Source organism: Emydura macquarii, unplaced genomic scaffold (assembly GCF_026122565.2).
Source record: "Emydura macquarii macquarii isolate MOO-44397 ecotype Brisbane River unplaced genomic scaffold, CSIRO-AGI_Emac_v2 contig_670, whole genome shotgun sequence".
NCBI classification, from domain to species: domain Eukaryota; kingdom Metazoa; phylum Chordata; order Testudines; family Chelidae; genus Emydura; species Emydura macquarii.
The window spans coordinates 170,317-197,029 of record NW_027130807.1 but is presented as its reverse complement, the minus strand read 5'-3'; the positions used below and the strand labels follow the sequence as shown (position 1 = coordinate 197,029).

Below are 26,713 nucleotides of genomic sequence, written 5' to 3'. Positions count from 1 at the left end.
AGTGAATACGTTGAATAGCAAATAAATTCTGGAACATTGTAACCAGCTCACAAGCAATTCATGGTCAGAAAAAAAGAGGCAACACTCGTTAAATGGGTTATTTGCCATAAGCTATTCACTCATCTCTCCACTGTACTGCTGGAGTCACTTGCTTTCACAACCTGGACATACTCCATCATCCAAATCCTCAGCATGGCATTGGGGCACATTATTACAGGAGGTGCTGTCTTTAATAACAATTCTCCTACTCTCATAGTGTGGTGTCAGGGTCATGGCATCGCTGGAGGTACCGTCCTTCAGAATGTGGACATGCACCTGCTTCCAAGACCGACATAAAGAGGACGGATGCTGTGCTGTTGCCAGCGCTGTCCTTCACAACCTAGACCCATGGGGGGATGCACGCTTTTCTCCCCTGTTTGATCATTGCTCTCATTTGTCCTTAATTTCCTAGAGCCCTGATGCAAAGCCCACTGAAGGCAAGGGGAATCTTTCCTCAGTGTACTTAGTGCTGGTGAAAGTTGACTAACCAGCAGCTCTGTGCAGCAGGGACCATTTCTAGGGCCTGATCCAGTGCCCTTTGAAGTCAGTGGACCGAAGGCCTAGGACCCGTGCTGAGGCTGTCAACAAGGGGCCAATCTTCTTCTGCTTTGGAGCATACTTCAGAGAGGTCTTGATCTTGAAACCTTCCTCAGCAGACATGCAGAGTGAAACATATAATAAGATAAACACCGGAACCATCTTGTTGAGAACCTGCAAGCTGTAACTGTAAGGAAGGGCAATCTTTCAAAGGAGGGGTCCCCCACCCGAGAGGCTGGGAAACCTACAGTCTGAGGAGAATTCAACCACAGGAAGCTTTCCTTTGTCTTCCAACCTTTACACTTTCTCCTTGGACAAGCCACACCGTAGGAGAAGGACTCCCCCAAAGCTGACGTGAATAGAGCAGGATGGGCAGGAAGATGTGGAGGGCTTCTTCCTTCCACACCGTAGCCAACCCCACTGCCATCCCCCACCCCGAGCCCCCTACTTGCGCTTATCAAAGAGCTGCAGTTCAAGCCAGAGGATTCGTTTGTGGGTGGGAGTGCACTTCTGAGGATCTACATGCTTTGCTGTTCTCTACTGTGTTTAAACTATCTCTGCTTAGTCCTGGATATGTGCCCAAGCTTGATTTAAAACATTTCTTAACAAACTGCCCCCCCCCCCATCTTCTCCTCCCTCTTCCTCTCTTTTCACCCTCCCCTTCTCCACCAACCTATCCCTTCCACATTTCCTTCTCCTATCTCCACCTTTACCTCTCTCCTCTCATAGCTTTTTCTTTCTTTCTTTCTTTCTTTTCTTTCTTTCCCATCATTCCTTGCAGCCTGTACACCATGTCTCTGGAGCCTGCTTTCAGACTTTTTCCCCTTCCAACCACAGCTGCCCATCACCCAGGCTCCAGGTCTGTGTCCCAGTCACTTCGATGATGCTGGTGCAGCAGGTGGGACTCTTTCCTCTCTCTCATTCCTGCCTTCAAATATTTTAAGCTGGTTCTGCCGCCAATCCAAAGGGACCACAGAGCTCAAAGAATTGGCAATGGATAGGGAGCCTTTCGCTACTAGGTCACAGTTTAAACCCAGCCCAGGCCAGTGTGTGGCTGAATATTGATATCACTGAGTGGCTGCTTTGAGGTTTATGTGACATGAGTTAGTGCTCCCAGCCCAGATCTCAGGTAAAAGGTCAACATCCACCATCACAGCTGGCTCAAATCTGCTTCCTTGTCAGCTGTGTCTGAAGAAAGACCCAGGACTGAATGGAGACTGTGCTCCCTTCATGCCTCTACAGGTCAGGACAGAGGTGCTTTGGAAGGGGCAGCTAGAACAGTGGGCAGAAAACTTCAGTCACCAGGGCTGGCAGTCCAGCACTTTTCATGAGCCCTGAAACAACAATAAAGACAAAGCCCCATTCCTGTGCCTGATCAGGACAGCTCATTGGCGACAACCAAATGCCAATCCTAACATAAAACAATCTTCACAATGCACTGTTTTGGGAAGGAAGGAAGAGTAGAGCTGGCAAACCCTTCCCCATCCCTGCAGCAGATTGGATTGTACTGGTAACCACAGAGGGAATGTATGTACCCATTACAAGTGTAAAGATTTGACAGAGAAAAAGGCCTGAGCACTGCCTTCAAAGAGACTTGAACACACCATCAGCTTCCCCCACAACACCAATGCCTTCTGCTCTCCCTGGGACACTGCCAGACTTCTTACTTGCAACAAAGTTTGCTCTGCTATAGAAGGCAGCTGTTATGGGTTAAGTTGCTGGATATGGATCTTTTATACGTGACCAGTTTGATCCAGGCTTTTGCTTTTTGAGGATTCCTTAGAAAAAACTATGAAAAACATGGTATGTTGTAGCAAGATTCATCTTTCCTGAGACAGCAAATCTACATGTGCTACAGGCAGCCAGGTATTGAGGTGACAGGCATGGTATAAACACCTACATAGATAGATAACGTGAAAGTAGAGGTATATCCTTTTGAGTCGTCCATAGCCAGAGGCCATCAGTCCAGATGTTTCATTAAAGTACCAGGGCTCAGCTCCAAGCTAAACTTTCGGAAATTCAACAGGCCCACCTCCATCCAACACATATGGGCCAACTATTTCTTGAGTTTCTGAACTGCGTTAGCTTTTGATAAATGGGTCTTGACATGATTCTCTGAATAGGATTTCTGTGTCTACCCGAAATGGACATTGAGTGTAGCCCCAGGAAGAGAAGAACCTGCGTCTCTGTGCACAGCTGGGATGGACTCCTCATGTCGCCATTTCTGGAAAGTGTCCCCACACTCCGCAGAAATTCCTTCCTAGCCCAGTCCATGTTCCCTTTTCAGTAACACTCCAGGCCTGACTCCTTCCACATTCTTAGCAGGTTTCCTGATGGCCTCGGTGTCTCCATGTTTTGTTTCTCACAGGCTCTGTGATGACGGTGACATACACAAATCGCGTAGCTGATGCCCGCCTGGGCACCTTCTCGCAGCTTCTGCTCCGATGGAAAGGGAGTATCTACAAACTCCTCTACTGTGAGTTCTTCATCTTCATCACTTTCTACTTCAGCATCAGCCTCACTTATAGGTAAGCTTCCTCTTTCACCCGGGGCCCCGAGAGACCCATCCAGATTCTGCCCATTGTTACCATGGGTGATTGGGCCGTGTAGGTTTGGAGACAATGATACTGGCAACTGGGAAAAAGGAACTGGGCAAGAAATGTTCAGTACAGGTCCTTGCTTTGTGCAGCAGTGTTAGTGATGGTGCATTGCAGCTACTCCATTTCCCAAGGATAGCAGAGACTTGCTCCTTGGAGCCATTGAGGTGTGATGAGAGGAAAGCTCCTTCCCCACTGATCCAATATAGTTTAGTAGCTGACAGCTTTTCCTTATAAATGGGTGTAGAATTTCTCCCAGGTCATGAATGAAATATACACAGGGTGATCATCCTTCTTAGAAGAAGCATGGTTTCTCCTTGGAAGGACAGTAAATTATGTCTGAGGGATACCCGTCCTTCCAGAAAAGAGCAGTGTATGGTTAAATGAACGCAGATAAGCTGGATGTGCATACACAGGGGACATCCCCATCCCTTAGGGGGACAGTTTCTCTGCGCTTAGGTTATGGATGTACAGAGGATAACCCCTTGAAGGGTGCTTTTGAAAAGAGATCCCTCAGACTGCATAGCATGGCACTTCCGCTGGTGTCTCTTATGGAGCAGACAGCATGACTGGGGTTACTGGTTTGTTGTGGAGTCTGGGAGGGAGGGGTTGTGACCTGTCCGTGCCCAGGGTAGCCACCTGAAAATGCCAAGGTCAGGGCAGGCTGCAACAGGAGAGCAGATTCTCCCAGCACTGGTGGGTGACACTGAAGTCAGACTTCCCAACCAGCCACAAACAATGCTTCTGATTCCCCACACTGGTTATCAAGAAGCTAAAATAAACATACACAGCCCCCTTTACTGCATTTCAGTCTCTGCCTTCCAATCAGCCACTACGTCCACTAAAGAGATTAGTTATTTAAAACTCTCTGCTCTTTACCAAAAAGGTTTTCCTGACCCCAAAGGGTCAGCCACAGCACCAGATCAATATAAGTCTGGATCTTACCCGAAACACCACACTGCCAGCCAATCCTTTAGTAACTAAAATGAAAGGTTTATTATAAAAGGAAAGAACCAAACCATAAGAGAAATGTTAAAGGATTAAAGCAATCAGATACATACAAATGGTTTGAAAGTCCATATATATCAGGTTTCCAATAGAATTGTGGCGTTTGCAGGCTTGCCCAGTCCCTCTGGTATACATCCAGTACCTGGATGGGTCTCAGTCCTTTGTTTCACAGCTGCAGTTGTAGATGAGTTGATCCAGAGGTAGGTGAAGACTGAAGACTAAATGGATGTGGTGCAGCAGCAGCTGCCTTTTATGTTCCTTGGCCTTTGTCATGCTGCTTGTGGAAATTTACAGGAATAAAATGAAGTCCAGGATCACATGAGTAAGTCATGGCGACTCATTAGGTATATCCCTGGCTTCTCCCCCTGGGCCCATTGTTGTACCTGTGAGTTTCCTTAATGGGCCATTAAGCAGGCTAATGCTGCAGCCATCTTGTCCGGGGTGTCGCCCAGAAACACAGCACAAGCTGAAATACAGATACAAATATATTCATAACTTCCATTACACATAAATCACATGAACATAAACATCATTATCTTACTTGGCACATTATAGCCTTTCTAACAGTACCTGACATGGCATATCTTACATGAATTATTGTTATGATTTTGACATATTGATGTTAAATAATATCACAAATGGTTCCCCTAATTCAGCCAGCGTCACAGGGGTCATGTGTTCTGTGACTCCTCTGTTTCTTGGAGGGAAAGTCACTCAGCTTACATCGCTTAGTTAAGACGTATCTATGAGGCACTGAGCCTGAGGCAGGAAAGCAGCTCTATATAAAAGCAGAAGCGGCTCCTTCCCAGTTGGCTACTATTAGAGACTGAATGGCAGGCACCAGGATAGAGATTAAAATTGTTTTAAATTCTCTGTGGCGCTAAATTCAGCTCAATGGCACATATCTGGTATTGTACATCTCTGTATTGGCCACTATGCCTTTCCTGGGTTGGACATTTGTGTATTGCCAATTGAATCAGAAAGCAGGTGTCAGGCATTGCTTCTGATAATCAGGCCTCATGACTGCAGCATGGGTCACAGCAAGGCATAGAGTTGGGCTTGGACCAAGGGTGGTCCTGGAATCAAGGTCCAGAGACAGACTGGGGTCAAAACCGAGATCAAAGTCCATAGACAAACCAGGCTCAGAACCATAGCCAGCATCCAGGTGCAGGTCAGAGAACAAAGCCAGGTGATCAGAGTCCAGAGACAAGACAAGCTGATACCAACGCTGGAGTCCAGATACACACGGAAGGTCGAAACCGGAGAGTCAGTGTCTAAGGGTTTGGGGGTGACCAGAAGGCAGAGGCAAGGCTGGAGCAGGTCAGTGACGAGGCTGGAGTGAGGCTACTGAAGGGCAAAGACAGGGCTCAGATAAGGCTGGGTCCGGGGATTGCAAGGCAGCAGGAGAGCTCCTGGCTGGGTAGCACCATTGCTCAGACTGGTCTGCAGCAGCTCTGCTGGGGTTATGGAAATACCTGAGCCTGGGGTCATCTGACCCAGGCTCTGCCTGGTGGTATGTTGCTACTGTATGCCTGAGGATTGACTCGCTCCCTGCAGCACCTGCGCCAGCAGCTCTGGTGTGGCTGTGAGTTTGCCTCACCGCAGGCAAGGATTCAGTATCTCCTGAGTTGGCCATTGTGTCATTTCCTTTAGCACAGGCATCTCCTAGATGGGCAGGACAGAGCGGCATAGAGAGTTCAAATAAGTTTGCAGATGATACCAAGCTGGGAGGGGTTGCAGGTGCTTTGGAGGATGGGATTAAAATTCAAAATGATCTGGACAAACTGGAGAAATGATCTGAAGTAAATAGGATGAAATTCAATAAGGACAAATGCAAAGTACTCCACTTAGGAAGGAACAATCAGTTGCATGCATACAAAATGGGAAATGACTGCCTAGGAAAGAGTACTAAGGAAAGGGATCTGGGGTCATAGTGGACCACAAGCTAAATATGAGTCAACAGTGTAACACTGTTGCCAAAAAAGTGAACATCATTCTGGGATGTATTAGCAGGTGTGTTGCAAGCAAGACATAAGAAGTGATTCTTCTGCTCTACTCCGTGCTGATTAGGCCTCAGCTGGCATATTGTGTCCAGTTCTGGGCGCCACATTTCAGGAAAGATGTGGACAATTTGGAGAAAGTCCAGAGAAGAGCAACAAAAATGATTAAAGGTCTAGAAAACATGACCTATGAGGAAGATTGGAAAAATTGTGTTTGTTTAGTGTAAAGAAAAGAAGACTGAGGGGGAACAAAATAACAGTTTTCAAGTACATAAACGGTTGTTACCTAAGGAGGAGGGCGAAAGGAGGAAGGAGAAAAATTGTTTTCCTTAACCTCAGAGGATAGAAGCAATGGGCTTAAATTGCAGCAAGGGAGGTTTAGGTTGGACATTAGGAAAAACTTCCTAACTGTCAGGGTAGTTAAACACTGGAATAAATTACCTAGGGAGCTTGTGGAATCTCCATCATTGGAGATTTTTTAAGAGCAGGTCAGACAAACACCTGTCAGGGATGGTCTAGATAATACTTAGTCCTCACTTGATTGCAGGGGACTGGACTAGAAGACCCTTCGAAGTCCCTTTCAGTCCTACACTTCTATGATTCTATGGGATGGCAACATGTTTCATGTGGTGTGTCTCCTGGACAGAATGGAGCTCCCTTGGACACATCTCCTGGGTTGACAAGCAAGGTGTTTCCCATGGAACATCTCCTAGGTCAGAGAATGTAGTGGTTTCATTGGCTTTGCTCGTGGACTCCCATTTCCGCAGAGCTGGGAAGAGTGAAGTCTCTTCTGTGAGGTTGATAGTGAGAATGTGCCTCTGTGTTTCCTTTTCAGACTGATCCTGAATGCAAGCCAAAGGGTGATGTTTGAGAAGCTGGCTCTGTATTGCGACAAGTATGCTGAGTTGATCCCTGTGTCCTTCGTTCTGGGTAAGGAGTGTGGGCTGGGGGAATGGGATGGTGCATCCTCTTCCAATCCAGACACTGATCTGCGAGCCAGTGGGATGCACTGGGGATAATCCTCCCCGCAGACCCTGTTATGTCAGACAGATATCTGGCTGGGCTAATTTGGTTAATTCTGCCCCAGGTTTCTACGTGACCCTGGTGGTATCTCGCTGGTGGGGTCAGTACGAGAGCATCCCATGGCCTGACCGCATCATGAACCTGGTCTCCAGTAATGTGGATGGACAGGATGAGTATGGGCGCCTCCTGCGGCGCACGCTGATGCGCTACAGCAACCTTTGCAGCGTGTTGATCCTTCGCTCAGTCAGCACCGCCGTCTACAAGCGCTTCCCCAGCACGGAGCACATCGTGAGAGCAGGTAGGTACCCTCACGATCCTTAGTGCAGTTGCTAAACCTAAGCCAGAGGCCACTACAGTCCTCGGAGGGTTGGCTGGATCAAGGTGGGGTGGAAACAACTGCATAACATCATGATACAGAGATATCCACTGGAATCTTCATGGCTCAGGACACCAGGGAGAGGGTGACAATCTGTGAAATCCACACAAGTCTCTCTGTCCCAAACAAGAAGCTCAGAGGCCAGGCAATGCTCATGATGGACACAATCCTGTAAGGTGCTAAGTGACTGCTGGAGGTGCTGACCACCTTCCACTGGGATTGTTGGGGAACTGAAGGCTCTCAGCACATCCAGGAATTGCTTAAGCTTGAGCCCTATGTCCATAACCCCCTGGCTACTGCTACCAAGGAGAGCATGTATCTTTGAGAAGGGCCCAGTTCTAGCAAATCAGGTTTTTTTCCTGTTGTTTGAACTTCAAAATACTGCAATTGAAAGCTAGCTTCTAATACCAATGAATTTTTCCTCCACTCTGCACACACACACATTGCAGATTGGGGGTTGTGTACACTGATTTGTTATTGCAGGGCTGTTTCTGAAGACCGGGCTGTATACACGTGCTCTTTACTGCAGGGTTCGTCAAAAAGATGTAGTTGCATGCTCTGGTTTGTTACTGTAGGGTCACTGAGGAGAACAGGATTGTTTTCATTCTTGCTCCCATTGAAGGCAACAGCCTAAACTCTCATTAACCTTCATGGTCTCAAGCCTCACTTTGTTATTGTACATTCGCTCATGAGCTGTGCTGACATGAAGAAATGCCCCCCTCCCCCCCCCCGAAAAGTGCTAGCTGAGTCCTCTGTACTGCTTGTGCCTTCGGCATGAATCTAAGGCCATGGCTACACTAGAGAGCTTATAGCAGTGCAGCTGAGTTACAGCTCTCCCGTCAACTTAATTGATCCAGCCAATAAGTGGTGGTAGCTATGTGGGCAGGAGAAGCTCCCCTGCCAATATAGCGTGGTCCACACCGGCGCTGAGGTCGGTGTAACTTATGGTAGTCAGGGGAGTGGCTTATTCACACCCCTGAGCAACATAAGTTATACTGACATAAGTGGTAGTGTAGACATGGCATGAGTGGTGGGACTTGAGTGGGCCTCCAGCACTGGGTGAATTTTGCCCCCCCTGGTCAGTAATTGCTGTGCATGATTACGCATTGTAAGCTACGCGCATGGGGCTGGTGGCTACTGACAGTGTAGGAAGGGAAGGGGGCAGTACACATTAAGAGAATAACACAGATGAAAGAAACACACACATAAAGACAAAGATGTTGAGTCTCTTCAGAAAGAGAAGTTGAGTCTTTTCTGAGCAGCAAGTCTCCTAAGCGTTCTTGACCTGTTTCTCAGGTTATGGCACTCTCTGGTGGTCATTGGAGGCCATTGCTTTTCATTCAACTTCCTATTTTTTCACCTTGTTTTCTCTGGTTTTGTTAAATATGGTTCGTCTTTGACAGCCAGAAAAAATCAGCACCTTGAATGTCGGGGTTTACTTCAAACATAGAGCAATTCATTGCAAGGAGAATTCTGACAGCAGCTTAGCTGTAGATAACCCCCGGACAGCAGTGATCTAGTCATCTCTTTAAATCCGTTTGGTGATATTGATCTAGACCAAATCGGATTCATGGTCAGAGGCATGTTCTGAGCAGCAGTTTGGAAGTCAGCAGTTTGGTTGTTTCAGCTCTTATACTGACTGGGTGACCTTGAGCAAGCCACAGCTCTCCTGTGCTTCAGTTTACCGCATCTACAATTCCCTCTATTTACCAAAAGGAATGACAATAGTTCTTATCAGGAGTGCCGGGAAGGTTATTTGGTTGTGTGGGATGTGTCAGTATTGTTATGGGTTGCTTCGTGGGTGGGACATCTCTTATTCCTCTTCAAAAGGCAGGCCTGCCTGTCCTGAGTAACACATTCTAGAGCTAATGCATCACACATTTGTCCCCAGGGGGTTTCCATGAAAGCCTCTTCTTACAAAGCAACAGTGAGCACCAGCATTGAGAACAAAGGGGGAGGATGCCAGGTTTCAGGGCCTGAATAGCCTGTGAGTGCTAGCCAGGCTTCACTAGGTAAACAGGGTAATTGCCGGCTCCTCCAGAGGACTCTGTAATTACACCGCAATGACTCTATAAATATCCTGCTCCTCTGTTCTAAACACCTCATGCGCTACCTGGTGCTTAAAGATGCTTTTGCTGGAAAACCCTGACCCGTGGGTCCCATCCTACCAATCCTCTGCTCCTACTGGGCAATTACCGTGGAGGTAACCTGCCCTTCTAGGGTAATTAACTCCAAATGCCTTGCCTCTAATTGGCACCTACCCCACAGATATCTTGCCCTTTGGAACTACTCCTGCTTGCATAATTTAGAACTACTTAGACTACCCAAAGTTACACCAGGACTGGTTTGGCCAAAGACCAGGGGAGCAGAAAGATGGCTTAGACTTTGAGCTTTTCGCCTTCTCCATCTCTGATCCTGCACTGATCACAGCTCACTCAGGCCCAGGGATCTGGGTACAATGTAGGTGTAAAGAGCTACCGGATCAGATGCGCAAGGGATGGGACGACAGAAATCAGCTCCTCTCTGTCAGACAGACAGTCAGAGCCCTGCCCTTTGAACACTGATTCTCTACACTAAGAGAAATCTTAAGACAAGCCCAGGATGTGCTGTTCTGACCCCTACACAGGGAAGGTGTAATACAACCAGTGGGGGATGGCCTGGCAGTGAAGAGCGTGGAGTTGCATGTCAATACTTTGTGAGAGGCACAATCGCCAACCAGTCAGAACTCCAGTCAGGTTCTGCTGCCTTAGGTAGGGCTCTGCACCAGGATCCTCTCTCTCTCTCTCTCTCCTTGGTCCAAGGCTGGCCTGATGATTTATAGGGCCAGAGGCATGGGCAACAGGCATATGAGTTTCCACAAGAGATTGGGCCAGCCTGTGAGCTGCAGAACTTCCCTGACACCATGGGATCTCCTTCTGTGTCAGTCAATTTGCTTTGCTGGGGGACACCACCCTGGCTTCCCTTTCAAAGGAGCCTGTGGGTTTTTCATGTGTCAATGAAAGACTGGAAACGTGGGGCTGGGGCTCTCTGATGTCTTCCCTCCCCCATCTCCTTTTGTCCATTTAGGCCTCATGACCCCAGAAGAGCACAAGAAGTTTGAGAGCCTGAACTCTCCCCACAACAAGTTCTGGATCCCATGCGTGTGGTTCTCAAACCTGGCCGTGAAAGCGCGGAACGAGGGCAGGATCCGGGATAGCGTGCTCCTCCAGGGCATCCTGAACGTGAGTTCTGGAGACAGCCAGAGAGCACGTCGAGAACGAACTAGCCCTGCCCTCCTCTCTGGGTGGAGCAGAGGGACTTGCTGCTAGTCGCCCAGGGGAGTAGGGAGAGTGAGGTGGCGCTCAAAGACAATGCGCCAATCACATCCCTGGTGTAACTCCATTAACTTCAATGGGAAATGTGCCCACTCATATCTATGCCAGAATGGAGGGGAGAAAAATGGGAATGTGGAATTCACTAGCACAGCAACTGTGTGAGACAGCCCAGGTCTCTAGACAAGGAGACTGTGGGTCTTCTCTCACTGCTTTATAATCTAATGCCATTGGCTCCAGAGGAGTTACTTCTAGTGTGCGCCAGTGTGAGAGGAGAATCAGGCCCTGAATCCCCTCCTGACTCCAGTAGAAAAAGGGTCCCTTTGGGACAAGCCTGAGATCCCACTAGTGCTCTACTGTGGTGATGGGGAGGGTGGGAAGCTCACTATTTGAGGATGGGTGAAGCCCAGGAGTGAATGACCATATACAGTGAATTCCCTGCCCTACCTGGGAGGTGTGCCCTGCGTGGGGTTAAGGGCCCCTTGGTGGAGCAGTCTGGAGGGAAAGGAGCATGAGACGGTGTTAGTAGGAGATAGCATCTCTATGGGGGGGGGGAGCGAGGGGCTCTGTGTTGAAGGGGCCATTCCTTTTTCTCTGTTGTTTCCCACTCCAGGAACTGAACACCTTGCGCAGCCAGTGTGGGCGACTCTACGGGTACGACTGGATCAGCATCCCGCTGGTCTACACTCAGGTGAGTGCAGGAGGCCCTCTGTAGCCCCTGCCCCCACCCGATGGCCTAGGCAAGGAGAAGCACTGCAACCAGAGAAACCATGTGCTGGGACACAGTCAAGGCTCTTTAATACACATGTGGACCTCCACGCACATGGACCTCTGCATACACACAGGGAGCTCCAGATATACCCCATATCCACAAATGCACACCCTACATACACAGGCTTCCCCCCACACACAAACACCCACCTATGCAGCAGACACATGTATCCCAGCACACACGTTCCAGTCCCAGGCATACACACCCACATTCCTCATATATACACAGACAAAATGATGACAGGTGACTCGTGTCCCTATATACACCATACTCACGAATTACTCCAGACACGCACACACAACCCACACATACCCCCTGCACATATGCACCCTAAAACCTGCTCCTCAGCCTATAGAGACACTGCTCTAGAGGCACTGGAGAATGCAGCGTAGGTCTGAGTGGGAGGTGCCATTGACACTCCCTGTGTGCAGAGAAAGCTGTTTATCTGCATTAGACACAAGGCGCTCTAACCGTTCAATAGCTCTCTGGCTTCGACCCAGGGATAGACAGCTTGGCGCCAGACCCCTCTTTGGCTTGTACAGTGCAGCTGCTTAGGTAATGCTCGCTCACACAAATGTGGTCTGCTGTGAAAGAGGAACACCTCCTGTTCCAGATGGCTGCAAAGGTTGGGTGTGGGGGTGTTATTTAGAGCCCTGTGCAGATCAGATTCTCCTGCACACCAGGATCAAAGGCAAGAGAATGTCAAGGCCACAGCTAGTCACAATGGGTTCCTCAGGAACTCGGTCACTATGGGTGGTCATAAGCTGCTTTCCTGGAAAGCACGGCACTGTGCTACACCGCCTCTGCTCACACCCTCATGGGCACACACACTGTGCACTAATGCCTTGCACTAGCAATGTCGGCTCCTCACAGTATTCAGCGCTTTGAGGTGACTAGCCGTCCACAGACAACAGGGAACTGTACTGCTGAAGCCATGTCCCGGGGGCACAGAGTGGGGATTCAGCTAATAATGGGTCAGGAGTTAATTAGCCATGGATCCTTGGCTCCAGGCCAGAATGCAGAGCAAGACCAGCCTGCTGAAGCTGCACTGCCTGGGTGGGAGGAAGGTCAAGCGCTCAAGGAGGAAAAGTCTGCCCATGCAGGAGCCTCAATCTTGATAATGGAAACATTTTCTCTCTACTTCTAGTCACCTGAAATGGCAGTTCTGCCAGATATAGCCAGCCAGCCACAGTCCCCTGACCCAGGGCCCTACTCCCCATGCATTGTGAGCCATATGTGTCCACAAGTGCCCCTCAAGATTGCAGAAGCTTTGCCATGCCAGCTCAGATGCTTTGCTACAGGCCATGGGGTTTGTCCAGACCAGGGTGACAGGAAGTGCCACCAGCACTAGCAAACGCCAGCATTTTGTCCACACTGGAATCTCTTAGTTTCAATTGAGAGTCAGCCCAAGAACCAGCAGCCCAACAGACCCATTGCTCTGGTAGGGAAGACAGTATTTTGCCACCCAGCTGATGGTCTCTCTGCATCTGTAGCAGAGCTGGCAAGACTCACCCCAGCTGAGACACTGGCCACTCAGGGACATTTTCTGGGGGCAGGAGTGGGACAACAGATTGCACTTCCCAGCTCTGCTGCTGTCTTGCTGTGCAGCTTCCGGCAGGTCACGTAACCTCTCTGTGCCTTAATTTCCCCATTGGCCCACATGGGAGTGTTGTGAGGCTTCACTGCCTAATGTCTCTAAAGACATGTGCTTTGCAAATAGAAGGTGCAGGAGAAAGGCAAAGCGTTAGCAGTGCTGACCCTGGGTATAGCTTGTCCCCATAATTACATGGTCATTGAGGGAACGGCACTGGTATGAAATGCAAAGTGCACAATAATTGGGGGAGGGGGGAGGTTACCTTTTAAAATGGCTGCAGCAGAAAGAAACCTTCCTGCTAAGAGTGGCAAGGGGAAGGGGATGGAATGGGGCAGTGCCCATCCAGAGAAGCACCCACCTTTGCATTCTTAAACACCATCTTAGAAAGGTCACAGAGTGATCAGCCCCGTAGAACTTCTCAGCTGCCTATGGTAGTCTGGAGGGGTCGGAGGGGAATCTGAGAAAGAATGACAGGGAAAGCAAGCTAGAAATGGAGTTGTTTCTGAATGCATCCTCCTGCCCTTCCTCAGGTGGTCACGGTGGCTGTTTACAGCTTCTTCCTGGCCTGCCTGATTGGCCGGCAGTTCTTAGACCCAATGAAGGGGTATCCTGGCCATGAGCTGGATCTTTTTGTGCCTGTCTTCACTCTCCTGCAGTTCTTTTTCTATGCTGGCTGGTTAAAGGTGAGTCAAAGGAAACAAGCCCTGACCTTTTGGGAGACTCCTTTCCTGGAATTGATTCCAGACCCAGGCAGGAGTTTTTCAGATCGCTCTGTGGGACATCCCACTGTCTGAGTGATCAGGGCCCTACACTGCCATGCAACAGGCCCACATTCAAGTCCCAGTGCTTAACTTTCTCTGTCTAGGCCAGCGGAAGCTGATGGCACTGCCAGAGTCTTCCCTGTACCTGAGTGCACCACCTTGCAGGAGATCTGGATTCACATCCTAGGCCCAGGGTCCTACCATCTGGGCCTGATCAGCTGCTGAGTGCTCTGAGGCAGTTGGCTTCCCTGGCTCTGCAGAGCTCTGTGTCCATCCCTCTGGCTGAGTCCAGGAGTTGCAGTGACTGACTGATGGGAGGCCTGGTTTCCTCTTCCTCAACTGTAAGGCTATTAGAGTGTAAAGTAGTAAGCAGCAAAGGTATACATTAGCACTAATTGTCCCAGGAGCCACATGGCTGCTACTCTTCCTTTTTTAATCCCCTCATGGCTGCTGGTTGGAAGAAGAAATGTAGCTGAAATTTACTTCCCAGGCCTAGTTCTGGGGCGCTGAGAGTCCCAGTGGCACTGCAGGTCGCTCTCTTGGAGGGGAGGGGATCTGAACCCTTGCCATGTGCTCTGAATGCGTAGGTGGCTGAACAGCTCATCAACCCATTCGGAGAGGACGATGACGATTTTGAAACCAACTGGCTCATTGACAGGAATCTGCAGGTAATGGTGGGACCTGATCCGACACAGCATGGCCCTTGGAGATGAGAGCTGTGGTAGGGCAGCATCCGAGGACTGAGTAGGCTCATGGCTCCAGGTCTCCAAACACTGGGAGAGGTCAGGGGTGCACTCACACTGCATGTGACTTGGTTCCTTCTCTGCACTGCAGGCAGCATAACATTAGGGACGGGCCCTGAGTCTCGGGTGGGAGACAAAGGGGTCAGACAGGATGGAGTAAGCAGGGGGGATAAAAAGGACTTTCTGCATGTGGGATGAAGAAGCGCCACTCCTTATTCCCTCAGTAACTGAGGAACCAGCCCACATGCATGGAAGACTATAGGACAAGATCTGCCCCTACAGGACCCACACCACTCCAGGGAGCATGTGACTTGCTGTGTATGCTGCTCCAGTTGCATGACAGCTAGCATACGTGCATGAGGGGCTGTCCCCTCACATGTTCCTCCTGTGTCATTCTCTATCAAGTCCATGCAGCCTGTGCTCACATTTAAGGCTTTATGTGATATCTCACTTGTCTACATCTCACTATATTCCCACTCCCTCACTTTCCCCTTCATTCCAATTTAAACAACATTGTATATATAAAGAACAACCCTAGTAACTTAAAATCCATGTACCAAACCCAGCTGCTTATTCTTTGGGTGCTTTCCTTTTGCATCCCTTCCCCACTCCTAGGCCTTGTCAGATTGCAAGCTCTTTGGGGAAGAGAATTTGTTCTCTTAAATGAAAGTACTGCGCCATGCAGAATGATAATTTTACCCCTTTGAGTCTGATATTCCATTGTCCCCTGCAGGTGTCCCTTCTAGCTGTGGATGATATGCACCAGGATCTGCCCCTCATGGAGAAGGACCTGTACTGGAATGAGTCATACCCCCAGCCACCCTACACAGCAGCCACGGCTGAGTATAAGCGGACATCATTTCTTGGCTCAACCTTTGACATCAGGTGAGTGAAGCTAAAGGCTACAGCATCGACAGTACCCTTTCCTGACACATGAAATTATCAGTGAAGGCCAGATTTACACTCCAGACCAGGGCCACTTGTTGAATTATCTCTGGACTTTACAAATGCTCTTCTGTAAGGGCAGCAGCTCTTCCCCTGCCACAAATGTCCCTGCTCTGGAGTTCAATGTTTCTCAAATCTTCTCTTTTGCATGTGAAATCATAAGAGATTGTGGCTACATATCGAGAGACTTGACTTCCTCAGTCAAAACGTATTTGTGTTTGCATCTGTGTGTGTGCAATGATGCCTCTGCCTGCCTTCAACGTGAGTGTCCCCAACTGTGTGCCTGATATTGGACCCCATAGCAATATAGAGGAAGATATCAGGGGCTGAGGTTTGCCAGTTCTTGCCCTGTGCTGCAATCCTCCCACCTGATCTTCACTGATCTCTACTCAGTATTCTGGTGGAAGGCGAAAGGTCCGTTCCAACACAGTCTGGAGGAAAATTCCCATACATAACAGCCTGTTTTGCTTCTCCCCAGCATGCAGAAAGAAGAGATGGAATTCCAGCCGCTGGAACAAATTAAAGAGAACGAGGAGGCGAACCACTCCACGCCACTGCTGGGACATCTGGGCCGCCTGCTGGGTGTCCAATCACCTAGTTTCTCCAGGTCATCCTCACGAATGAACCTGCCACGCAGGAAGAATGACCCCTTGTCCCCCTTCCCTCATTACTTGTACCAGGATGTGGGGAAACCTGGAAGCCCCTGCATTGCCAATCAGCAAAGGGGCGACTCCTCCCACCCAGGCTCCAGCTCACAGGAGCAATGGGACAATGAAGATAGAAAACAGAGAGAATTTGATGCCTTCATGTCAACCCCCTTCTATGAGAGACCTGGCTTTTATAGTGCTCCACAGACACCAATCAGCTCCATCCCTATGATCTTCCCATCCAAGCGCCCAGGACGCAAGAAGCCCCCTGCTCTCTCCAGCATCATGGCCTGTTCAACTTCAGTGAGAGACAACTTTGCCAGTCTATCACCTTCCTGCGCTAGTGATGTGGACAAAAGCCAGAACTCCCTTAGTTCTGCAGTTAAAGAAACTTTTCTTTGGCCAGGAGAGCGAGACAAAGCCCCAGCCTCCCTGGTGGTGACAGTAGAGCAAGAAGAGAATGCTACTTTGAACAATAAAATGAATGAGGTTGCCCCTATTAGGAGCCCAGGGTCTCAATCAGCAGCTACGGAAAGCCCCAAGTTTTCCTTTCCCGCAGAGTCCCCAGACTATGAAAAACAGGGCAGCTTCAAGAGCTTGAAGAGTCTGAAAGGCCACCGACATCCCTGGCTAACACTGGAGAATATGACACCAGCAGCCACCCCAAACTCAGATAATCCCAGTTCCTTTCATACCCCCAGCATGAAAACACCTGGCAGCAGTGGGCCCCTTTTCTTTTCATTCACCCCCCTGACATCCCCAGTGCTTGAGAGATCACGCCTGGGGAAGTCAGGCACTGCTAGCCCAAGTGCAGATGATGCATCCAGTGCCCCAGACCAGGCTTCCATAGAAGTTTCTGGGACTGGGAGAGAAGGAAGTGGAAATGATAGTACTCATCACACAGAGGAGCAGAGGAGAGCAGAGAGTCCGTCACCTAATGACTCTGGTATCTCCTTAGCAGAAGGGGACTATGTAGGGCTGATGGAGGTGATCATGGAAGCCAGTGAGACCACGTCTGATGAAGGGAAAGTGGATAGATTCAGCTAAATGAAGAGACCATTTAGTTCATTCTGACGCTGAGATACCCACCATATTGATAATACTGCAGTACTTTACACCAAACAGTGATGCTCTAGACTTATAAAGCTTCTACAAAGAGGCAATACAACTATACCCTGTACTGCTAAAGGGTGGAGAGCTTCCATACCTGATAAATGATGGCATAGACTCATACCCAGCACTAGAGATTTACCAGCAATGAACCTGGTGCAGGAGTGTACAAGAACAGTTCATGAAACTTCAGAATCACATTAGGAACACCTATACAATTAAAGCAAAAAATACTTTACAGGATTAATAAAATTTTTCATACATTGCAAGCACCTGAGAATGCAGCACATAGGACACCAGCCTTCTGGCAACTTGAGTGCAGATACAGATTAAATCAAAAGCAGCTAGTTTGCTAAATGTGCCTGGAATGTTGACGCATCTTACAAAACCATACCACCACTCAGTCTTCCTGATTGCTGTTGCATGAGACCCTCCTGCCCCCACAGAAACAAGTGCAGAGGATATATGTAAACATTAAAAATGCCGTAAAGTTTGGGGAGGAAAGGACTGGAATAACCAAGGTACAGCTGACTTGTATTACAAACGCAAGGTGTATTAGCATAACAACTGTATGTAGCTGACTGTCTAGGATTTGACTAAAAATGGGGACAAGCAAAACAAAGAGCTATGGTATTGCTTGCACAACCCAAGTGTTTCTCCACCCTCCAGTACTGTGCCCCTTCTCTACCTCTCCCCACCCCTTCATCCAAGTGCTTTGAGTCTGTTAACTCACATAAAAAAAGGAAAAGTAGTTTACATGGTACAGTAGATTAATTTTTAAAATTCTGGATGAAAAAAATCTTAGTCAGAATCCTGTTCTAAAGCACACTAACAAAGAAAACAATTTGAGGTCAAGCACAACAGGTGCTCCACTTCCTCACTGCTGTGGTTTCTTGAAATAGCAATGAACAGAACAAGATCAACATTATGCCAATGCTCTCCTGTATCCTAGTAAGCTGTTTGAAAAGCAGCAATAGTGTCAGCCCCAAGGCAGGAGTGGCTCCAGCTGAGCCCAGCTGTCAGTGCCACACTTCAATGGAAGCACTCTTGGTGAGGATACACCTCCAGAAGCTAGTGTGGACACAAAAAACCACAGTAATGACTGTACATTGACCTCACTTAATTAGAGGTAATTTTCTGGTGTAGTCAAGGCTTCAGGAGCTTTCACTGACTTACTTGCTCTTCAACCAAACTAAACTGACATATGGCACGCCTTGGGGGCAGCCTGAGGACCCCTCTAATGAAGGGATGTTAGACTAAGTATGGACTGTTTGCTCCGTAAGCCTTGTGCTGAGAAGGTAGGGTGGAAAAAATCTGTGCATTTCATCCAAGCAGGTGGTTCATAGAATCATAGAATATTAGAGTTGGAAGGGACCTCAGGAGATCATCTAGTCCAACCCCCTGCTCAAAGCAGGACTAACCTCAGCTATATCATCCCAACCAGGGCTTTGTCAAGCCTCAGCTTAAAAACCTCTAAGGATGGAGATTCCACCACCCTCCTAGTAAAAAACTTTTTCCTAATGTCCAACCTAGACCTCCCGCCCTGCAACTTGAGACCGTTGCTCCTTGTTCTGTCATCTGCTACCACCGAGAACAGCCTAGCCCCATCCTCCCTGGAACCCCCTTTCAGGTAGTTAAAGGCCACTATCAAATCCCCCTCACTCTTCTCTTTTGCAGACTAAACAAGCCCAGTTCCCTCAGCCTCTCCTTATAAGTCCTGTGCTCCAGCCCCCTAATCATTTTGGTTGCCCTCCGCTGCACTCTCTCCAACTTGTCCACATCCTTTTTGTAGTGGGGGGCCCAAAACTGGACACAATATTCTAAATGCGGCCTCACCAATGCCGAATAGAGGGGAATAATCACTTCCCATGACCTGCTGGCAATGCCCCTCCTAATGCAGCTCAATATGCTATTAGCCTTCTTGACAACCAGGGCACACTGCTGACTCATATCCAGCTTTTTATCCACTGTTACCCCCAGGTCCTTTTCTGCAGAGCTGCTGCCCAGCTCGTCGGTCCCCAGTCTATAGCTGTGCATGGGATTCTTCTTTCCTAAGTGGAGGACTCTGCACTTGTCCTTGTTGAACCTCATTAGATTTCTTTTGGACCAATCCTCCAGTTTGTTTAGATCATTCTGTATCCTATCTCTGCCCTCCAGGGTATCTACCACTCCCCCCAGCTTAGTGTCATCCGCAAACTTGCTGAGGGTGCAATCTACCCCATCCTCCAGATCATTAATAAAGATGTTGAACAGAACCAGCCCCAGGACCGACCCCTGGGGAACTCCGCTTGTGACCGGTTGCCAGCTAGAGATGGAGCCATTGATCACTACTCGTTGAGCCCTATGCTGTAGCCAGTTCTCTATCCATTTTATAGTCCATTCATCCAACCCATACTTCTTTAACTTGCTGATAAGAATACTGTGTGAGACAGTATCAAAAGCTTTGCTAAAGTCATTATACATTATAATGTATTCACACAACTGCCCCCCTTCCTGAGACGGATTCTCAGAGCACAAGCCTTTCTTCCTGGAGGTTCTATCTAGAACAGGGGTGGGGAACGTCTGGCCCACGCCCGCGAAATGATTTGTTCTGGACCTGGCAGCAGGGGGGAATTCGGCCACGGGGGAGAATTTGGCAGCAGCGCAGTTTCACAGCAGCGGCGGGGTTCCGTGGGGGCGCATGGAACAGTGCCCACTGCCGAAACCCTGCTGCCGAAAACCCTGCTGCGGTTTGTCCCTTTTCGGCGGCAGGGGGGACTTCGGCAGCAGGCACTGCCCCCCGCCCCCCACGGAATCCCGCAGCGAAACTGCACCGCCACCGAATTCTCCCCCACTGCCAGGGCCACCATCAGGCCCTTGACATAAAAAAGGTTCCCCAACCCTGATCTAGAAAGAGGTAGCTATGGGGATAGACATTTGACTGCTTCACAGCAGGAAACCACTTATGCAGCAGTGATTTTTGTTCTTCATTTGCATCCTCTGATTAGCTTCCCCACTGTAGTTTTCAGGCCTTCCAAGAGCCTCCATTATCTGCAAATCTTATTGGCTAAGCTGTCTATATACCAGATGCATATACTCAAATTAATCCCTACAGTAGGTCCTAGGGGCAGGGAACGCCTCCCTTACATCATAGCCTGTGGTGTGGTGAATGCAAAGGAATAGTGCTGCCAGTGATGCAACATCTGCCCCCATTATAATGTATTCACACAACTGCCCCCCTTCCTGAGACGGGTCATTTCAGGATAAGTCAGGGATATGCGGTGAAGCCTCCAAAATGTAGGATTCACACCAACACTGCAGTGCAAGGCAATTGCAACATACTTGAAACAAGTCACTTTATTGATGTAAGGTGTTACAACACAAAGAAAAAGGTATGATTTTTGGTAAGAATGACATTCTCTAGATAAACAGAAGATGCATGCACTGCTGGGCAGCAAGCTAGGAGCTCTACTGAAACCCATGGGTGGCCTTATGCCGAGGCTTTAGCTCTCGTTGTCACTGTCCCCCAGGGTATGCTTGTCAAAGAGGTATTCTGCCATCCCGTATTTGGGTGCCCCCATCTTGCGCAGGTTGGTCACATGGTCACCCAGCTCTTTGATGGCCTTCACCTGCTCATCCAGGTAGTGGGTTTCAATGAAGTCACACAACTGAAAGAGGTGAGAAGAGAGTTTTAACTCACGTCTGAGTATCATTTATTCAGCCAAAGGGGACACTAAGCTGGTCATATCAGAATCAAGGAACAGATCTTGGGTTCTGGCACTTTCCAGCTTAATAGTCCTTTCCCTCAGAGAGCGCATGATTTGGAAGGAAGTATGGCACTACCTCCTAAACCAGTTTGTTAGGCATGGGGGTTTGATTTTCTACTACATGATTCTTTCTGAGGAAGAGAATTAGAACTGCACCTCTCCCTTCCCTAAGCCTTGAAACTACCAGAGGAGAGAAGCCTTGATTCATCAGAATGACACCAAAACACCTCAAATTATTCCATGTGGAAGATCCCAGGTCATCTATACCTTCCAATGTTCCAGTGCCCTGTAGTATACTGCTAGGGCTGCTGCTTTTCCAAGGGTGGTAAATTTAATTTTCAGCATTTTAGTAAGTTGAGTTGGGTCTCTAAAGTTTCAAGGTCTTTTGAGCTCTTTGTATATACCTTAATGAGTAGTTCTAGCTATGGAAGCCTCCCTTTGTAGTATTTTAATTTCTAAACCTTTATTATTTACATGCTTTGAATATGTTAAACTAAGGGCTACTGAACAGTCTAAGAAAACTAGATACATTTAGAAGAATTTACTGAATCTCATGATCTTGCTCACCCCTGAATTTCTACAATTTCTGAAGAATTTTACAATGAATGTGCCTGCATCACTAAGTCATCCACCTCTTTCCACTTCCCTCCCAGTTCTGTCTAAGTTTCTAGCTTTGAGGAGCCTCCATAAAGTTGTAGTGTTCACAGACCTGCAGGTTTAGACATTCATTCAGAATTCACAGCTATTTTTACCATCTCTGTGTAAGAGGAGCCCAAAGCACCATCAGCATCTTAGAGAGAGCTATTGGATTGATATTAAGCTGAGAAGCCAAATGAATCTCCCACTAGGCTACTGACAGAAGTAAATGCAAGCTCTTTCTTCATATCACTGGAGCTAAGCATTAGCTTCAGTCAGCTTTCCAGAAATGTGTTCAGATGGATGTTCTCTGCTGTTGAACAGGCCAGCTCAAGACACAGCTGGAGTAAAAGGTTGCAAGACAGCTTAATGCCACTCATGTGCACACCATGCTCCATCAGCCAATTCAACAACCCATCAATACAGTGAGTCTTTTTCATAGGCTGGTGAATGGGTGTTTACATTAACTCTGAAAGGGGCTAAGATTCAGGCTGCCCACTCCACTTTGAATGCTACCCTTTGCTCATGTTTGGAAAAGGAGACAATTAAAGAGCTCAAGTCCCAGCTTGTGGTGCAGAGGCTGCATGGTTAGACCCCTTGAAACTTTCCCTCATTAAAGGCTTGCATAATCACATTCTAATCACAGCTTCCACTTACATGAGGGTCATTCTTGTCAGTTGCCAGCTTGTGCAGTTCCAGGAGTGACTGGTTCACATTCTTTTCCAGGTGCAAGGCACACTCCATTGCTGTCAGCCCATTCTCCCAATCATCACGATCTGGTTTCTAATGTAGAAAGAAGAAAGTACACAACTACAACTTAGCTGCCATCAGAGGCCACACAACAGCAGGGCAGCAAGAACACAGACACTTAGTTCAATAGTTCTCACCGGAACCAAGACCCTGGACTTCAAAGGTCTAAGTCTGGCAAGTTACCTTTATGTATTATGGCCCATCTTACCCCAGAGTGATTAGGAAGGATTTTGCCATAGTGGCAGTGTGAAGGTGGAATTCAAGAATCTATATAAACTTACAGCAGGCCTGGTACTCACTGAACACTCTGCACAGACTGCTCTAGTAGTGTGCACCTGGTTTTAAAAGTCCCAAATCTATCCAGGTTCTTAGTAGCACTAACATTATTTAAGCATCTCAAAAGTGATCTTACTGGTGTCTCACTCTTGAGAAGGTCTGACATTAGTGACAGCTGCTAACGTAAGGCTATGTTTTTACATATGTCAGCTCTATTATCCAGAACAATATTTTTTCCTACTCTTAGGTACAGGATTGATCCTCCAGAGAGACTTCAAGAAATGTCAGCCTATACCTGGGCAACAGTAACTTAGGGTGCAGCCTGAAAATTAAGTGTGAGAAGACTCATCAGCAGCTCAGTGCTGCAGGGAAAACTGGTCTTCAGACAAATAAGCAACTACTTCAAGCCAAACCAGGTCTCCAAAAGAAGGGGGTGAGGAAGTGAGAACCAGAATATTTGTTATGCAAGAGCCAGTGCTCCTGACCCCTGATTTTATTCAGGAAGTGAAGGTAGTGCTAAATAATTATTGTGTTCTGAAAGGTCTTGCAAGCAAAATATGCCTCCTTCTGAAGAGACTGATGCTCAAGAGTACCTGTTACAGTACTGGGGATATGTACAAAAACAGAACAGTTTAGTTGCTTCTAGAAGGATTCTCCTCAACACCTTTTATTATATTTACTTTAAATTTGAGATTCAATGAGGAAAAATTTCAATGCACTTTAAAAAGTCATTTCAGATCACATGACTGATAGATTATCCAGAGTGACTTGGTGATATATTGATTAGCAACTCACAGCTCATCTACTCCAATGGGATTCTGCAATGAAGGCATGACATGCCATGCCATTGAAAACACCATATTATTCATGTTTCCTTGGCACCCATGAATTTAAGAGGACTTACATCACTTGCAAGACAAAACAAGTTGGGCTGAGAAAGGGCTACAGTTTGTATGATCTGCAAGAGACTGGCAGGGAATGTGGTTATTTCTTTTATAGTGTGGAACCAGCTTTAAGTACCTCATCTTAAAGAGGTGTGGTGTGTCACAGGGAAGATTTACATACTATGAGACTTAACTAAACTTTAGTACCAGTATCAAACTATCACGGTTGGTCTGCATTTCCCATATCTGTGCACTGCAAGTCTTTTGTGGTTAAAAAAAACATAGTACCCTATTCATGAGAGGTTTTCTATTGAGTCAACTAAGGGTCTACTGTTGGATTAACACTACTAGTGACTTGTTAACCAACATTTGAGGAGACTGTCCGTGTTGGCTTTCATAACTCCTCTTCCACCCTGGGTGCAGACCAGAAGAGGATGTTATTATTCTGCACTTTGTGCCCTTGAGGTGTCTCCTTGGCACTGCTGCTAACCTTAATGTCCTGCAGAAAGATGCGACCACCCCTCTGGTTCTGCAGCTTCATCAGTTTCTCAGCATGCTCACGCTCCTCATGGGACTGGTGCAGGAAATACTTGGCAAAGTTCTTCAAAGCCACATCATCCCGGTCAAAATAGTAAGACTGAAAACAAAATTCAGTACTACAATCAAAACTTCAGCCTAGGAATGCAGATCTCAATCAAGTGAATTGTGTCATTCTTACTGCTGTATTCACTCTGGATATAGTAGCACTGTCAAGTTAGCAGGCTCAACAGGATGTTGCAGCTACATAGCTGTGCTCTTAAGAGTGACTGGCACACTCACCACATGCCCAGCCATGTCACCCCTGCACTCACCCCACTTGTGATATGAAGCCACTTGGAGATTTCTGCTAACTCACAAAGTCATAGTTCAAAGCTCTGAATTCAAGGCTGAATTGTGTCCCTCCTGAGCACCATACTTTAAAAACTTGACAGTAGAAAGGAAGAGAAGCTAAAGAGATCAGTACGAAGTACGAAGCACGTTGTACACCCCTACTGTCATGAATCAGCATCCACAGCTTATGATACAGTTGCTCAGTACTGTGCTTGGCTAGTCATGAAACTCTAGCCAGAACATGGTGGCCAAGAACTTTCTGAATGTATTTTTGGGCTGAAGTTTTTATGCCTTGCTTAGCTTTTTAGGAGCTGTAGAAAGTTATGATCTCACTTTTAGATAAATGAGCATGTCTAAAGGATAAACTAGTGCCATTTTAATATTGTTCTTGGGGTGGAAGCCATAAATGGGGGTACATTTTGGGCCCTATATAGAACCTAGTGCTATGTTCTTCTCTGAAGCATCTTGGTTTTTTAGGTCAGATGTTAAAGAGGCAACAAGGCACATGCTGTTCTTAAACTTGCCAAACACACACTGGTGCATCTTTTCAAAGTCTGCACCTATGAACACCAGTGGAACCATTTGGAAAGCTACCAGAGTCTGACCAACTTCAGAGTTGATTTAGCAGCTCTTTTAAGGGCCACTCTGCAAATTAGACATTTGGTTTTCCCCCCCCCTCAACAGCCACATTAGTTTTGTAAGCCACTGGGCAGGTGATAAAGCTAAGCTTTAATAGAACTTCTCGTTCTACTATCAAAACATAATAGACCTTTGATGCCACTGCAGATGACAGAAGTGAGCATTCAGGATCTCTTTAGGTCAAGGGCTGGCGGTTTACAATGTTCCCACAGAACAGTGGGCACCAACCTAGTTGAGTTCAATTTACAAGGGAAGGGCGAGAGAAGGAGGAGGAGAGCCTGCTCTTTTCTGATTCCAAATTCCAAGCAAGCCTGAACCTTGCTACTTGGATTAAGACATCTGACAACTTCCAGTGCTGTTGCGGCAACTCACAACCGGGGAATGTCCGTTTCCATTCCCAGGCGTGATCCCACCATATCGCAAAGCTCAGCGGTGGGCCTCCTCGGCTGGGAGAAAACCCTTTTCTTAAAGACAGTCCCAGCTGCCTCTAAAAAGAGGATCCGACCCTCCCTCCCCCCGCGAAGAAAGAGGCCTCGGGCGAAGGACCCAGCGCGGGTGTGTGTGTGTGTGTAACTGCCTCAGCCCCACGACTGGCCGGCGCCCTGCCCCGATAACAGCGGCTCTGTCACGGCGCAGATAAACACGGGTCGGGGCCGCTGTAGGCGCGGCCCGGCTCAGCCAGGGACCTCCCTCCCCCCCAGCCGCCTCCGCCGGCCTGGCACCGAGACGCCGCGCGCGCTTGCGCAGCCCCCTGGGGAGCGGCCCAGCCCGGCCCAGCTGCGTCAGTCGGTGCCGAGTCCTCCCCTCCCCCCGCCGCGGGCACAGAGGGACCCGCCCCCAGGAGAGGCGGCGCGGGGCGTTGGCGGCGCTGCCTCCCCCCCGGGCCGGGCAACAAAGGCGGGGAGAGCGCGCGGGCCCCGCGCCCCCAGGCCCGGCCCTTCGGCGGGCGCTTTCCTACCCCGCCCCCCACCGCTCAGCTCGCTGGCAGAGGCGCAGCCCCTCGCTCCCGCAGGCCATGGGGCCCGGCCCGGCCCGTTCCCACGCGGCGCTGAAGTCGTCCCGTCCCATCCCCCCCCCCCGGCGCCCCGCGTGCGGCGGTGCCTGTAAGAGACCGAGCGTGACGCGCGCTCACCATGCTGAGGTACACGTAGGAGGCGTAGAGCTCCAGGTTGATCTGGCGGTTAACGGCCGCCTCGCAGTCCTGGTGGTAGTTCTGCCGCACCTGAGACGGAGTCGAAGACATGGTGATGATGGCGGCGGGTGCTGCTGCTACGGGAGCCGAGAGAACACAGAAGTCGGAAGGGGAGGGGGGGGGGGTCCGAGCGGCGGTTCCGTCCAAACACTGTTGAAGCAGGAACCTCCGAGCTCGGGTCTGTCTCCTCGCGCGCTCTGAACGCTGCCCCCTGCGCGGCCGCCTTATATAGCCACGTCACAGAGCGCGCGGGGAGG

The 26,713-nt window shown here is 48.6% G+C and overlaps 2 protein-coding genes across 2 annotated transcripts; one reads left to right on the top strand and one right to left on the bottom strand.

Annotated features, from left to right (window-relative positions):
- Window positions 1-2,952: 2,952 nt before the first annotated feature.
- BEST1 (bestrophin 1) lies at window positions 2,953-17,516 on the top strand. The gene is made up of 9 exons (XM_067541461.1): window positions 2,953-3,104; window positions 7,017-7,111; window positions 7,269-7,502; window positions 10,647-10,801; window positions 11,505-11,582; window positions 13,788-13,940; window positions 14,606-14,686; window positions 15,495-15,646; window positions 16,185-17,516. Exons 1-9 carry the CDS (start codon window positions 2,953-2,955, stop codon window positions 17,398-17,400), a joined length of 2,316 nt encoding a protein of 771 aa, XP_067397562.1. The 3' UTR covers window positions 17,401-17,516.
- Window positions 17,517-20,784: 3,268 nt separating this feature from the next.
- On the bottom strand, window positions 20,785-26,593 carry FTH1 (ferritin heavy chain 1). The gene is made up of 4 exons (XM_067541491.1): window positions 26,397-26,593; window positions 24,246-24,392; window positions 22,503-22,628; window positions 20,785-21,110 (listed from the first exon to the last, which is right to left on the bottom strand). Exons 1-4 carry the CDS (start codon window positions 26,505-26,507, stop codon window positions 20,946-20,948), a joined length of 549 nt encoding a protein of 182 aa, XP_067397592.1. The 5' UTR covers window positions 26,508-26,593; the 3' UTR covers window positions 20,785-20,945.
- Between the last annotated feature and the right edge of the window lie 120 nt (window positions 26,594-26,713).